The sequence below is a fragment of the Bombyx mori genome, chromosome 3, assembly GCF_030269925.1.
Source record: "Bombyx mori chromosome 3, ASM3026992v2".
Lineage (NCBI taxonomy): Eukaryota > Metazoa > Arthropoda > Insecta > Lepidoptera > Bombycidae > Bombyx > Bombyx mori.
In genome coordinates, this window is record NC_085109.1 from 8,192,789 (window position 1) to 8,207,780 (window position 14,992).

The following is a 14,992-nucleotide window of genomic DNA, read 5'->3' on the forward strand; positions in this document are numbered from 1 at the left end:
GTGAGCTCGTCCATCCATCTAAGTAATAAATAAAAAAAAACCAAATTTTGCTTTATTCGAGAAAAAATCGCTCAATATTAAATATAAGTACGTACAACTAATATTTCCGCCCCTTTAAGTTATGACATTCTTTACCCTATTGTTTACCCAACACTCACCGGAATCCAATATTTTCTATATATATTAAGAGCACATATATCATGGTTGGTATTTTAGTTTATTATTAGGACATTGTATTAGTAAATGCCGATATGTAGTCAATTAAATTTGGGACAGACGATTTTTACTGGTACGTCTTGAGAGTCCATACGGTAGCACTAAAGCCATACCTATTTCTGCTACAGTACTATGATGGCACTTGAATAACTAACAGACAGTCTCAAATCATTCTGGAAACCACAAGAGCCCGTGAGCTCATATGTTCAACCAGAAGAACAAAAAATTTTTTTAAAGGAGTACGAAGTATAACATGTAATTTCTAACTACTTGTAAAGTCAAAAAGAGTAGTGTAAGATAAGATTGTTCTATATCAGGGATAAATAATGACGAAAATCATTATACAAAATTGGGTTTTTTTTTCTATGAGCGTTTTACAATTGTTGTTTGAAGTTCGCCACTATATACATCTTTGTATATTCGTTTAACTTTTTTTTTATGAACAGGGGGCGATACTAGGCGTTCTCTATTAATCAAAAAAGGGCTGTGTCAAAAAAAAAAAACAAACTCACAGAGGATATACGAATATATAAAATTGATCTCAGGCATGATTCCATAATTTTAATTCATTATGGCATCTTACTTTAACTCTATTACTTCTTGTGTAGAGTTATCTTATAAATTAATTATATCTGAAAGAAAGATTTTTAAAATCTTAGTTTTGTGTTAGTATACATATGTCTTAAGCTTTTACGATTAACAGCGTTAGAGTGTTAATCTTCTGGTCAACAATCATCAATTTCAATGTCAGTGTAAGTCAGAAGCGAGAATGAAATAAATTCACACGTTTACAAACTATGTAGCTGTATGTCAACAAACAGATCACTTGGAGGGTCAGAATATCAGTTAATTAATTAATTAAACATACTCTCTAGTCCTTATGTTAGTCATATACTCAATTTGAAATGTGAGAAAGAAATTTTCCTAAGGAAGACCTATCCTACCTAAGCCCGATCGGAACCAATCGAACGAATGTATATTTCAGAAATGATGATTTTATCGTTTCAATCAATGAACCATTATAATTAATTTATAATCAATCGTTTTAGGTTCACACAATGAAACAATAAATTAAGTTCAGATTTCAATTTTGAAAGATCTAAATATTCTAAAAAGATAACAACTACACTTAAAAGAAATAAAACCCTTAATATTCACGCACAGCCGTCATTTCGAAAAGGAACAGTTTCTTCGTAGATCAACATCAATGGCTTGGGGAGGCTGCGTTCAAAGGGGAGGATGGGCTGGGAGGCTGTGGGTAATATAAGGCTCAGTTAAAATGGCTTCAGTTCAGAGCAGTCGTAGCTCTGCGTAGCGCACACCCGGCGGTGTAGCCCGTAGAACTCGCTACGTCAAACTTTGCAACGAAGTTTCCACGAACACATTCTTATCTTTTTATTAAACGCCGTGCGTGATCGTTGATGTACCTGAGTATCTTCTAATGATTTGGTAAGATGAAGTCATATCTATATATATAAAAATGAATTGATGTTCGTTAGTCTCGCTAAAACTCGAGAACGGCTCGACCGATTTGGCTAATTTTGGTCTTGAATTATTTGTGGAACTCCAGAGAAAGTTTAAAAGGTAAAATAAATATGAAAATGCTCAAAATTAAATAATAATAACAATTTTGTTTTTCCTTTGATGTGACCCCCGTCGGACGGATTCTTTTCGTTTGTTTTAAGTTTATTTTATACAAAGCTTTAGGTCTGTTATTTATCGATTGAGGCACTACGAAGTCTGCTGGGTCAGCTAGTTTTAAATATAAATACAACGAACAATAAAAGTGAGCTTCTTCAAGTCTTTTTTCAAGTTTATTTTTTTATTTTTTTATTCTTATCTTAATTTTTTTTAATTTTCATCTACCCGAAGACGAGCTCATTAGCCATTTGATTGTAAATGATTAATGTCGCTCGTAATTACGAATAAATTAAACAGTACTATCAAACTACTGAACTACCGCATATTGACAACACGTTATTCATTTTAATGGATAAATTCGTACCGTCTTAATAACAGATTCTGTTATAATTACATATTTATTTTAGTTACTCTAATACTCATTCGATCATCTTTCATACGCACCAGTTAATCTGTTTTGTTTTAAATCTTAAATTAATTACTATCCTTAGCAATTTTTCTGTTCCTAATTGAATCACTCGTTATATTTTAAAGTAAATAAATGTATTAGGGCACGTGCAGCTAATTCGCTTTCAAGCTCATTTCCATGTTGTTTAAGCGCCGACAAGTGCACTCGTGTATTTGAACGAAAAGCGCTGGATTTTTATAATAAAAACCTGTTTATACGACGAGACGGGAAGCCTAGGGCGGAGAAGGGAGTCCTTGAGTGTTTTTAGAATTCAGACATCATATAATTAATGAATATGAATGCCATTGGAGTTTTAGTCGTTTACTATTCCAGGTTTAAAAAAATTAATTTTCTATTTAAAAATTCAATTTTGTTTTTAATGCTTAGATGGGTAGACGAGGTCACAGCCCACTTGGTGTTAAGTGGTTACTGGAGCCCATAGACATCCACAACGTAAATGAGCCACCCACCTATGTGATATAAGGTCTAAGGTCTCAAGTATAGTTACAACGGCTGCCCCCCACCCTTCAAACCGAAACGCATTACTGCTTCACGGCAGAAATAGGCGGGGCGGTGGTACCTACCGCGTGGACTCACAAGAGATCCTACCACCAGTAATTTAAATTAGTATTTGTAAGTTGGATAAAGAATGGAATCTCAGAAAATGTAAAAGTATTCACGAAAAATGTACAATGCGAAGGAATTGAATCGTGCAAAAAAAATGAAGTCTGCATAAACTAATTATTTCTTATACGTTTGTGGTATTTGTTACACGTTAGTGTTGTGAGTTCGCTCGGATAGGTACGAACATCCAGTCAATTTGAAGCAGTAATGTGTTTCGGTTTGAAGGGCGGGGCAGCCGTTGTAACTATACTTGAGACCTTAGAACATATATCTCAAGGTGTATAAGTTCTAAGGTCTCAAGTATAGTTACAACGGCTGCCCCACCCTTCAAACCGAAACACAATACTGCTTCACGGCAGAAATAGGCAGGGTGACAGTACAGTACAAACAATACAGTTGAGATTTCTAAATCTTATTTCAAGATGAATGATGGCATTCAATCTTAGCACGAGGCGAAGCTTTTTGAAAGTATTTACGGATACGTTACAAAATTATCTTTTCTCCAATATTTGTAATTGCGAGCTTGTTTTCTTTGTTTTCAAGTCGCTCAAAAACTTTAATCTTTTTTAAAAACTTTTTATTCAAACACATCACTATTTAATTACACGCTATAATGCACAATCTTCAAGAAAAAAAAACACAATATAAGCAAAACGTAGCGGCACATTTACAACAAAACATTGTCGCGTGAAATACCACAAAGAAAAACATTTTGACAGCTCAAATTTTAGAAAGTTTTGATGGAAAAATGTACTTATTAATTAAGCCACGATGCGTCTGCGGTGGCTCATCAAAAATGTATAGAATTCGTATGATTTGCATAAAAGTCATTTTATTGCTTCGAAAGACAAACAGAATGGGATATTAGCTGTTGGAATGAATCCAGAACTGTGATGGAAACTACGGATATATATATATATATACACGTACGTGCCTGTCTACAGGTACCTACCTGTTTTTTCAGATTCTAAATTGAACTTTTCTTTAGTTTATATGAAAGGTAGATTTTCTACGTTTTTTGTTAAATATTTAGGTAGTTCTTTTACATCGGAAACAGATTTACTGGTAGAGGATTTTTGTTATCGTGTATGGGTTAATACAGTCAGTCCATTTTACTTCTGCAGTCAACATTTGAAACGGCTTGTAGGGTATGAAGCTACATCTTCTTCTTCATGTGACAGTTCATTACTCGGGGCCAGTAGTTAGCTCCTGAAACCTATGCAAACCAAGACGTGAATATATTCGGACATTTTGCAGTTTTATTCTTTGCAATAAGCGTATCTAATGCTTATTGCGTCTACGCTTTTCTTACGACTTGCTAGCTAACTCATCTACATATATGTGTTGATTGTTTTTAACAAATATTAGGGTAATTAGTATTTAGAAGTTTTCTGAATGATTTGGTTTTCGTATTTACACCTCGGCAAAGCTAAATTAAAAAAATCGAGTTGTTTTATTCTTTCTGATTATACTTTCTGATCGTTAGGTTTAACATAAATATATTATTTAAAATCAATGAGGCAAAAAATATAGATATTAGTATCATTAAAGTGCAATACAAAAAAATGTTCAAGAGAATTTCAACCAGTCTCCGTCGCGGTTGTTCAAAGAATTCAATGAGTCTCCTGTAATTATGTCGAGCAAGTTGCGGCATTCATTATTCGTGTTGTGTTTAATATTCATCAAGTCGGGGACTCCGCGGTCTACAAGTAACATTTTTACTTTACGACTCACTGCCAAATCCCGAATAAGAACACAAATTACATGGAAATTAGTCTAAGTTCATTTCGAGGCCGGCTTTGTTAAAGTATTATCGAGCTCCGAAGTTGGTTATTGTCTGCTGAAACGACACGCGTGTGTGTCACACGCAAAACTTTTCAGTACACGATCCGTAATTAGTTTAATAAGGCGAAATAAGTGGTTAATTTGTTAATTACGGATAAAAATGACATCAGTAATCGATACGAATGTACAATGTGAATTCTACAATAATATTTGTTTTTTTGTTTGTTTCAGATGTTCTATCGGACGTTGAACCCACTCTTATTAGAAATAACGTAGTAAAATTAATTTCGGTTGGTCATTACAAAAAAAATCTAACAATCGAACTTATTCTTTCTAGCAAGCCTTTAAGAGAATCTTTGCTTTTGTAAATAAGTCAGAGTAAGCCGATTCGACAAAGCATCACAATTCCTGCGATATATTAGAGAGAGAGATAGTTTTATCGATCCACCGTCGCAGTTACAGAGGGGAAACAATGCCAGCGGTTCTCATAAAGCATCGATATCTTTTAGGTTGTGATTTTTCGTTGGTCGTGTAAGGTTAGCGGGGTGGTTAGGGTGTAGTGGTAATGTGTGAAGATAAAGAGGAGGTACGTAGCGAGGCGGAGGCGAGCCCTCAGCGACTGTGCTGGTCACGCCGCCCCCCTGCTCCCCTCCCCGACACCAGAGGACTCTGCTGCGCGAAACTCCTCAGGAAGAATGGGAAACCCAAGAAAGTAAGTAACACACCTTTAATATGATTCTAATGAATTATTTACAAGCCAACCTTATGGCGTACTGTATAATTAGAGTGGCTTATGTTTATTCGGAAGTTCTAAGAACTTTTAGAGGTATATTCCATATAACATAATAAAATTAAAATTCAACATGAATACAAAAGGAGATTTAAGTTTTCTTTTACTGTATATTTTAAATGCTTCGTAAGAAGCAAGAAGTGGTCGATTCGAGTGTTTTTTTTATGTGTATTACTCACAACTTTTTTCTAGGTGAACCGATTTTTATGTTTTTTTACCTCGCAAGGTTGGCTCTTCTCATGTGATTTTATTTAAATTATATATTTTTTGCAATCAATATAAACACAACTGTCATAAATGTTAACAAATGTTTTATCTATTCGTGTTCTATGCTAGTTACTTGAAAATTATTAACTTCAAAGGGTTTTGAAACTGAACTCGGTCCCGCATCTACTAATGTCTTGATAAAATTAGTTTCCGGAAGTTTCCATCTTGTTATTTAAATGAAATGCTCGACCCGGTAGTCAGGTATTACCCATATTTCAAGGTAGAGCGCGTCTAAGCTCAATATAATCGAAGTTCGGTTCAACTTTTGGTCATGATGGTTAATTCGTACCGTACTTATTAACGGGATCCATCTCTCAGTATATTATAATGTTTCGCATAATTAGATATTTTTAAGACGCTCAGGCAGCTGTTAGCAAATCCCACTCCTCCTGACTGAGCCCTTGCTCGCCCTGTCCTGCCAAGCCTAGGAAAAGCTACGGGGCGCCATTTATCCATCCAATCTAAAACAAAAAACAAAAACAATTTTTAGCTGTTTACACTTTGAAAGTATTTTGTCAAATTTTTATTTATACTTCTTTTTACCATATTTTTTATATCAACTATTTCATAATATAATAACAGAGAATGTCATATTCCAGTGCCAGCTCACGACACTTCACCATCAAATTATTCCGATGACAGACTTCGGCCGGGTCTCGGAGAGGTTGATGGCATTTATATTTTTAGGTCCATAAGCGCCGGTGATCGCTTAATACCGGGTGGATCATGAGCTATTTAACACAACAACAGTAGCCAAAAAATTACAGTGGTTTTGCTTCTTATTACTTGATACTATTCTTTCATCATGTAAATCGTTAGTGAACACGTACGTAGGCCCGTATTTGGCATTCTTAAACATATGTTATTTAAGAATGACGTCAAATAACGATGCCTTCAATTTTATGACGGTCATAATAGTTAGATAGATCTGCCACTATAGCTAACTACCTGCTTCTTTCTGTATTATATTTTCACTAACAATACTGCCGTCAATTGTCGTCTCTTCATTTCTATATCTTTAATGTGACGGCACCGAATGTCTATAAATTCATTTTTCTTAGTATTATAAATCATAATAATCATCAATCATAATAAATTGGTTCTATATTTTAATTCCTCTTCTTGGTACTCTTTAATTACGGACACCACAGAAACGTGCGATCCTATGGTAGGATGCGTCTTTGCAATTAATTGAGTTCCGATCAAATAAGATCACTTACTTTTCGTCATGTTATCTTATAAATGAAATCACTAAAAAAGCTATAACCTTCACACAAATTCAAAATATTTTAATTTCAACCAAGATCATACCGAATAGCTATAACATCTTAATTATATAATAACATATAGTATTTAAATAACCTAATTTGTTCTTAAAATAGCTAATGATAACTTACATGACAAATCATTTGCCCCCGGCTAGTTGGTAACTTTAAATAAAATGAGTTCTAGCTGAAGTCGCTCTGAGTCTGATGAGCCTCCCCGGGGGAAACAAAAGTACATCAACATTCATTCCGTAGGTACGCTACAACTATAAAGCCGGCGTCGAATATTTAAATAAGGCCCTTTGAAGTGAACATTTGAGAGATTTATTTTGTTTAAAAATCAAGTGGAAGCCACAACTTCGAATTCAAGAATATCGATTTGTCGTTTCGTTTTATTATAGGTTTACTTCATTCGTTTTTTCTGTCGTATTTCCAAATGTTTACGCCACAAATAAAGTATATTTTTAATTTAAAAGGAGAGCGACTCAAATTAGAAAACGATGATACATATATGTCTTTTAATGATTAATTACAGCATCTCATCATATCGGTTACACTGTGGAAATATGTACATATTATATATTTTATTATATAATATTTCGAAAGAGTCAACATCTCCAATAAACTAAATATATTAATAAGTAAGTCAACTTACAACGAAGGGTATGAATGTTCAAGAAAAAATTTCAAAGTAAACATTGGTACTAATCTATTCTATTAACATTCTATTTTTGAACATTTTTGGCATTTCTGTTTTACCACAAAGGATTAAATAAAATAAAGTGCAAGATAAAATCTCAGACTCGATACTGTGATAGATGTCTGAGCCTCCGATACTTTTCGAGAACATCGAAATAAGATATTTTTCTTTGTATCAAACAGCATCCGGGAGTGCTATAAAGCACTATTTTGCAATTCTAAGTTCGGCAAAGAGGTTTCAATCTGACTAATGTGTCTACCTACTTTACGAACAGTATGCAAGTGCTTATACGGCATGAGATATATTGGAAATGGGAATTTTTTTCTTGAGTAATTGAAGTTTCACTCAGTGTTCCCATGCGTAAATTACAAAACGACATACATAGTTTTATTTTCCGTTAGTCAGCTAAAACTTTTTTTTTATTAAATTAATCTAAATAATGTCTAAATATGACGTCACCGGCTCTTAAAATTCTAGTTTATTTGGATACCTGAGAGAAATAAAATGGGTGAATGAGCCTTCGAAACCACCGATTTCCAAATATATCCAGTATTCTGTGACAATTGTCAAAATATACGCCCACATACATATCCTCTTATATAATATCTTATTACATTCCCAATATTCAATTAATATTCAACCATAATGACGTTAAATACTATTTTAAAGTGCATTTGTGAATTAGTGGCTAAATATTTAGTGGAATTGTAATATTGGAAACGAGAGACCATTAGTAAATACTAGTAGGTGGTAGGACGTCTTGTGAGTTCGCACGGGTAGGTAATGCTTATTTCTGCCGTGAAGCAGTAGTGCCTTTCAGTTTGAAGGGTGGGGCAGCCATTGTACTGTAAAAACGGAGACCTTAGAACTCATGTCTCAAAGTGGGTGGCGGCATTTACGTTGTAGATGTATGGGCTCTGGTAACCACTCCACCAGGTCGACTGTGAACTCATCCATCCATCGAAGCATTAAAAAAATATTATATTTCGTAAAATATATCGGGTTCGCTGTACCCTTGGCTTTGCTGATGTTCATGAGCAACTTTCCACTGACCGTCACTGACAAAATACATTGTTTTGGTATTTTGTGACTCGCAGACTAATTTAGAATATTTAAATTGGAAATAAAATGTTACGGCGTTTAAAAAAAATATGAATATCACATGCTGCCGACATGTATAATCATTTATCAACAAGAACTTGTTTTGACTTAAAGAAAACTTGAAGAACAGCAAATTTTTTAAAAATTCTAACAATCTCAAGTGTCAGTTTCAATTTTATCTATGACGGCTACCCCACAAGTCCGAAGGCACAACTGCTTCGCGGTATATACATATGTATACGAGGGTTCCTAATATCTATCCGTGCGGGAGCACTTTTCTTTTTCTCCACCTTATCCCACTAGGTGGGGTCGGCACAACTAATTTTTCTCTTCCATTCTCTTCTATCAGCCGTCATCTCAACACTCACTCCTCTCTCTCTCTCATATCGTCATTCACACACCGTGCGGGAGCACTACGCGCCTAAATTCAACAAATTAACAAATATTGTGGGTTACGTCATAATCTTGGAAGTTGTTCTTAAACATATGTCAGATACGTATTTTCCCATAAAAATTTGTGCATTAGCTATTGAAATTGAACAGCGTCAGACTCGAATGATTTGATACGAGTAAGACCGGCATCCTTAGGTTAATAAGTTGACTTTTTTTATTTTGAAAGAACTGTTAATTGATCTTTTAAAACAGCGTTATGAAAACACACAAGATTCATTATGAAAACACACGAAACGCCGGTAAATACTCGATTCTGTTTTCGAACTATATTTTTTTAAATAAAATGTAGGTTTCTTCTTTTTTTTTTTTGTCAGGAGGAAATCACCAGACTTCCGCCCTCCACTGGGGATGGAGGGCGGGGCATGTCGGAGTTGAACCGACTAAAACCTCCTGTCGCTCAACAACCAGCATCCAAACCTCGCATGAGACAGAACTCATGAAAAGGCAAAGGGGGGAAAGTGAAGCGTTTAGTGCGGAGCTCATCTCTCCCATCACCCTCCCCCTCGGGACGCCGGACTGGCGGTCGTCGGCGCCACGACCACCAGTCCTCTCGGTCGGCAGGCTATCCGAAGCCCGCCTAGATGGCGCCGGTTAGAATGGTCTACCCTCGGAATACCCCGCTGGGTCAGAACCAGCGTGGGTTGAGGATAGCTGGCCTTCCATCACCCGGACGCTCTTGCATAAAACGCGTGCAGAGCAGCTTGCACGTCGTCTTCTTAGGTCCCCTTCGCCGGTCCCCAGGCCGACATGTGAGAGAGACCCGAAACACTTAGAGGGCCAGGGCTTGGGCGAAATCCGCCTCCCTGGCCCCCCGATCGACGGCGGCGGGCCTGCGCGTCTCGCAGGTTTCTTTAGTTAATTTCTCTCCCAGTAGCTCTATTTGTCACGAAGATAATTTTCATGAAGTTTCCTTTTGATCTCTATTAGACAAATGATTTTACGTTAACGAAAAAAGGTCACCGTTATTTTCTCTCAGCGTAAATTAATTCATTCAGTTAATTAAGCTTTGCATAATAATTTAAAAAAACACTGATTTTCCTCATCAAAAAAGTGCTGAAGTTACAAATTTGCAATTAAAAGTACTCCAAATCCTTTGTTAACGTAAAGTCTTCATAATGAGAAAAATTGATGACTTCAAAGAAATTTTCATCCATAAATTAGAATCAAAGAAAAAAATCTCTTTTTAAAGGATTTTCTTGTGAAACTTTCCTTTTTGTGTATTAACATACTTTTCAGTTGGACATTTGAATAACAATTCGCCTCCACATGAGCCCGCATTATACAAAGTTCTAAATAAGTGGATTCAAGTTTACATGGGGGTCCACGTAAGATTATTTATAATCTGTTTCCGATGTTGAGTATTAAATCAATAATATCTGTAGATATACATTTGAATATTGCTTGATTCGTAAGCGAATAATAAATATGCCACTCTTAAAGTATTTTGAGGATCGCCAGTTGATCAGTGACCGACAGAACGGCTTCCTTCACGGTCGCTCAGTAGGTAATACAATTGATACTCAAATATTTCATATATTGGATATCTTTCTATCGGGAAAGAAAAACAAAATAATTAAAATATAGCATAAAGAAATACATTATCATTACATATCAGTTGAATGGAATATTTGAAATGTATTCAACTGATAATTATTTTTAATAAATGTATCTTTTTTATTTGATTGGTTTTGTTTAAGTATGTTTCAATGATACTATGTAAACATATGGACTTGTTGTTGTCTGAAATAAAATAAATCATTCATTCATTCATTTATTCATTCATTCATTTATTAGAATGAGCGTTCAGGTAGGTACTTGTAGGCTTAGGCAACGGTCTAGATGATGTCCGTAATAAATTGTGGCAAAACAGGGGCGTGGAGACTCATAATTTACACTCTTGAGCGGCATTTAGAGACCCGTCCTAAGTTTGTTTACGTCCCGGAAAGAGCAACTTTGTAAATAAGTTTTTTTTTTGCGAAAAGAGACCTATTTCATCAAAAATAAATTGAAGTGTATCATGTAATATTCACAATGAAATAATACGTAACATTCTAACTGGTGTTCAGTTTTAAAATTCAAAACGATATGAAATAACGTTGAACTGGTTGTCGAGAAACCACTCCCGGAGTAGAATGGGTAATTGTGGATAATTTAAACGTAGTCAGAATTCCAATGTTCATTTGCGATTCTTGTATTGTTTGAATATACGGACGCTTCGTGAGTTCGCTATTTAAGCACACGAAGCTCAAGAACTCATATTCCAACCAATAGTCGACATTGATTCTTAGGCAGACTTTATTTCGACGAACAGTGTCTATTTACTACTTAATATTGCTACCTTAGCGCAAACAATAATTATATACGTAATGTTTAAAGTATAAAATTAGTTTTTAGTTGCAACACGTTTTTTCTAGTTAAATCTGTATAGCAACTGCACTGAATTTCTAAGATATAACTAGAATTACATAGTTAAAACTAGAGAGAGAGAGAAAGATAAAGAAAGAGAATATGTTTTATTATACACCAAAACACAATTAGGTACTATTAAAAAACAGTAAACATGCAGAAAACCATTACGAAGAACATTACAAGAAAATACATTTAAACAAGAAATAGATATATACTGTTTACATGTAATATGAAATCACTTTATGATTTACATACTAACATACTTATATTATTATACACATAATAAATCGACAGTATGGAAATGATTAAGCATATAAAAACAAACAACACTAAGTAGACAGGTAAGGTCCCCTAATAATTTTAGAATTTACTGATATACAGAGACCTAATAACTTGGTTAAGTGTTCATTTCTGTTTGAGTAGGATTTAAAGGCAGCGGCTTATTAGTATTTGCCGATGTCTACGATCAACTGTGGCTACATACTATCATGTAGACTGTATGCCTTCAACAGCAATAATAAATTAATTAAATAAAAGATTGCTGTGGAAATACTCAAATTTGCCGGAAAAATAAACTGACTCCACTAGTATTCTTTTTTAAAAATTTAACAAGTTGTTGTAGCAACTTGTATAACTTATGGAAGGCGATCCAGGCGATGCCGGGTACTGATGTTTGCTCAAACAAGAAACTTACGTCTTAAGCTAGGTACTTTAAAACTGATCCCGCATGAAACTGTTCTGCACGGCTGTAATATCAAGCTATATATTACATTATGAGATTCTACGTCTATACGTCATTTTCGTTGCAAATATGGGCGTATAAGCTTCACAGTCCACTTTAGTCATCACATGGGGTCGAAATCTCAATTCATTGCGACACTATCAGTTGATTCATATTTTGTTCATACTTATATCCAAAAGTCGATGTGCATATGTATCTTCCCTTAGACTCCGAAAGTGCTGGAACGGAGGAAATTTTCAGATTAGCTTCGCGAGTAATCTTGTATGTTGGGTAACGGATTAAAGTAAACTCAAAAATCCGGCCAGCAAAGCGGGCAGGGTTTACTAAAAGTTTCTTCTTCTTTTACGCCTTGTATCCTACGAGTAAATTGAGTAATTATGTTTACAGGCACCGTATGAACAACCGGTGAATTATAAATGAATCACCTTTGTAAAAAAAACATATTTTCGCGAACAAAAAAAATAAACGGCTACTTAATAATTATTCTATAATAACAAATCCCACTCTTACGACTTGGTAAGTTAAACTTCTTCAATAAGTGAGAGTCGTTAAGGATGATTGTGAAGAGCGCGCAATATAGCCTAGCCATAGAACTTTGTAGAGCTTAACGTGTAGCATAAAGCACAATGTGATATGAAAATTCAGACAAATACTATCCCTTGAGGAAAAATAAAAATAGCGCATTTTGTATTTTGTAGCTCAAATTAGAAGAACCAAGCTGCTTCATAAAGCATAAACTTAAAAGGTAAAATTTACATAATTAAAACTATTTTTACGGTTTAACCTCACGTATTTTTATGTCATTACATTATATCCAACGTTTCAAAAGCGCGATCACGTGGTCGACGGACGTCGCATATGTTGACAATAAAATACACGAAATTAAACCGTAAAAGTACGTAATAACCACGTCTACGAACTGAAAATAATCACCTGAACTTATATATTTAAATCATCTACCTAGACCTAGATTCTAGACTAAGATCATCATGACTTACCAGCTTAGTCGTGTTAAGCATTTCTGTTCGATTTTTATTCTGTGAGCTGAGACGTAGATTTAACATGGAACCAATAGCATTCCCTTGTGTCGGCTCGAAAAGGACGTTGTGTACTTAGGGGTAGCGGTGAGCTTTTTACGCTTTAAGTGATAATCGTTTTTTTAATAGAATTTTTGTGATAGAATAGCTTTTAACCTTTGCCTTAATTTTCTCCAAATGCAATTTGAAAAAATATACTTTATACCCACGTTATACCCACGACTTCACGCTTCAAAAAACAAATCCAGTTTATGTTCTATTCTTATAATGTTATGCTTAATTTTTATATCTATGTCTCATACTAAAAGTTATTTGATTTGATTGAATGGATATACTACTGTAATAACACAATATTATTTTCATTTAATATTTGCCCGCAAATCACGTTATCTATATTTCCCCTGCGACGCGTACACACCTTTCACTTCGACCCGAGGGAATACTGCATTGCGAGCTCTCGTTCGAAATCGAAATCACTAGTACGTGACTTTAAACCTAAACTATGTTCGAGAATATACCATAACATTATTTACCTGCTCTAGCTTTTCGATCGACTCATTGATTGGTTTCTTTTGCTGTGTAAATTGCTGTCTATTCCCTTGCGTTCGCTTGTACAGGGATGATGGAAAAATTAAATCCCGTTGGATTTTGGTATGGATATATAATAGTATATTTCTTATTATCAAATTGTGTTTTATTAGTGATTGTATATTATTTGTAAAGACATAAAAATACCCAATGACTCATTAATGGATTCTATATGTTTTTTTTTTTTATTGCTTATATGGGTGGACGAGCTCAAAACCCACCTGGTGTTAAGTGGTTACCGGAGCCCGTTTACATCTACAACGTAAATGCGCCACCCACCTTGAGATATGAGTTCTAAGGTCTCAGTATAGTTACAAGGGGTGCCCCACCCTTCAAACCGAAACGCATTACTACTTCACGGCAGTAATAGGCAGGGCGGTGGTACCTACCTGCACGGACTCACAAGAGGTCCTACCAGCAGTAGTTAATTAATAAGTAGTAAGTGATTAATAAGTTATAAGACGTATAGCACTCAGATTTCTTCTCAATATACTTAATAAAAATTAGAAAGATGATTCGTCAGACGATACGTTGATTGATTCGCGTTCTGAGTTCAATGGGCGCTGACTTAGCGTTTTTCTATTGTTAAACGAAAATGTCTATCAACAAATTGTCTTTCGGTTCTTATGCTGATCCGGTGCTGACGATACCGAAATTATTACGAAATTAATATTTTTAGTCCTAAAAGGTTGGTATAAGAAATGTAAAAAACATTCAGGTGTTGAAATTAGAATTCCACATGTATTATAAATAATATAATATAATAAATACTTATACGATACAATTTTTCAATGCGATAAACATATAGAGTTTGTTAAAATATATAATATATTATTTTCTTTGAATAAAATCAAATAATACAAATAATAATAAAACTACACAATAAAACCTCCTTTTTGAAATCAGCTTAAAAAAGAACTGTTAGT

The 14,992-nt window shown here is 34.7% G+C and overlaps 1 protein-coding gene across 2 annotated transcripts in view; it reads left to right on the forward strand.

Annotated features, from left to right (window-relative positions):
- LOC101736686 (uncharacterized) overlaps positions 1 to 14,992 on the forward strand; it is a 61,877-nt gene that overhangs the window by 3,615 nt on the left and 43,270 nt on the right. Inside the window, exons 1-2 of one of the 2 annotated variants that reach the window (XM_021351672.3) lie at positions 1,532 to 1,665; positions 4,946 to 5,426. In XM_021351672.3, the coding sequence (XP_021207347.3) occupies positions 5,280 to 5,426 (147 nt within the window). In that variant the 5' untranslated portion in view covers positions 1,532 to 1,665; positions 4,946 to 5,279. Of the gene's footprint in view, positions 1 to 1,531; positions 1,666 to 4,945; positions 5,427 to 14,992 lie in introns of those variants that run through there. The other variant, XM_004931793.5, reaches the window with a different exon arrangement.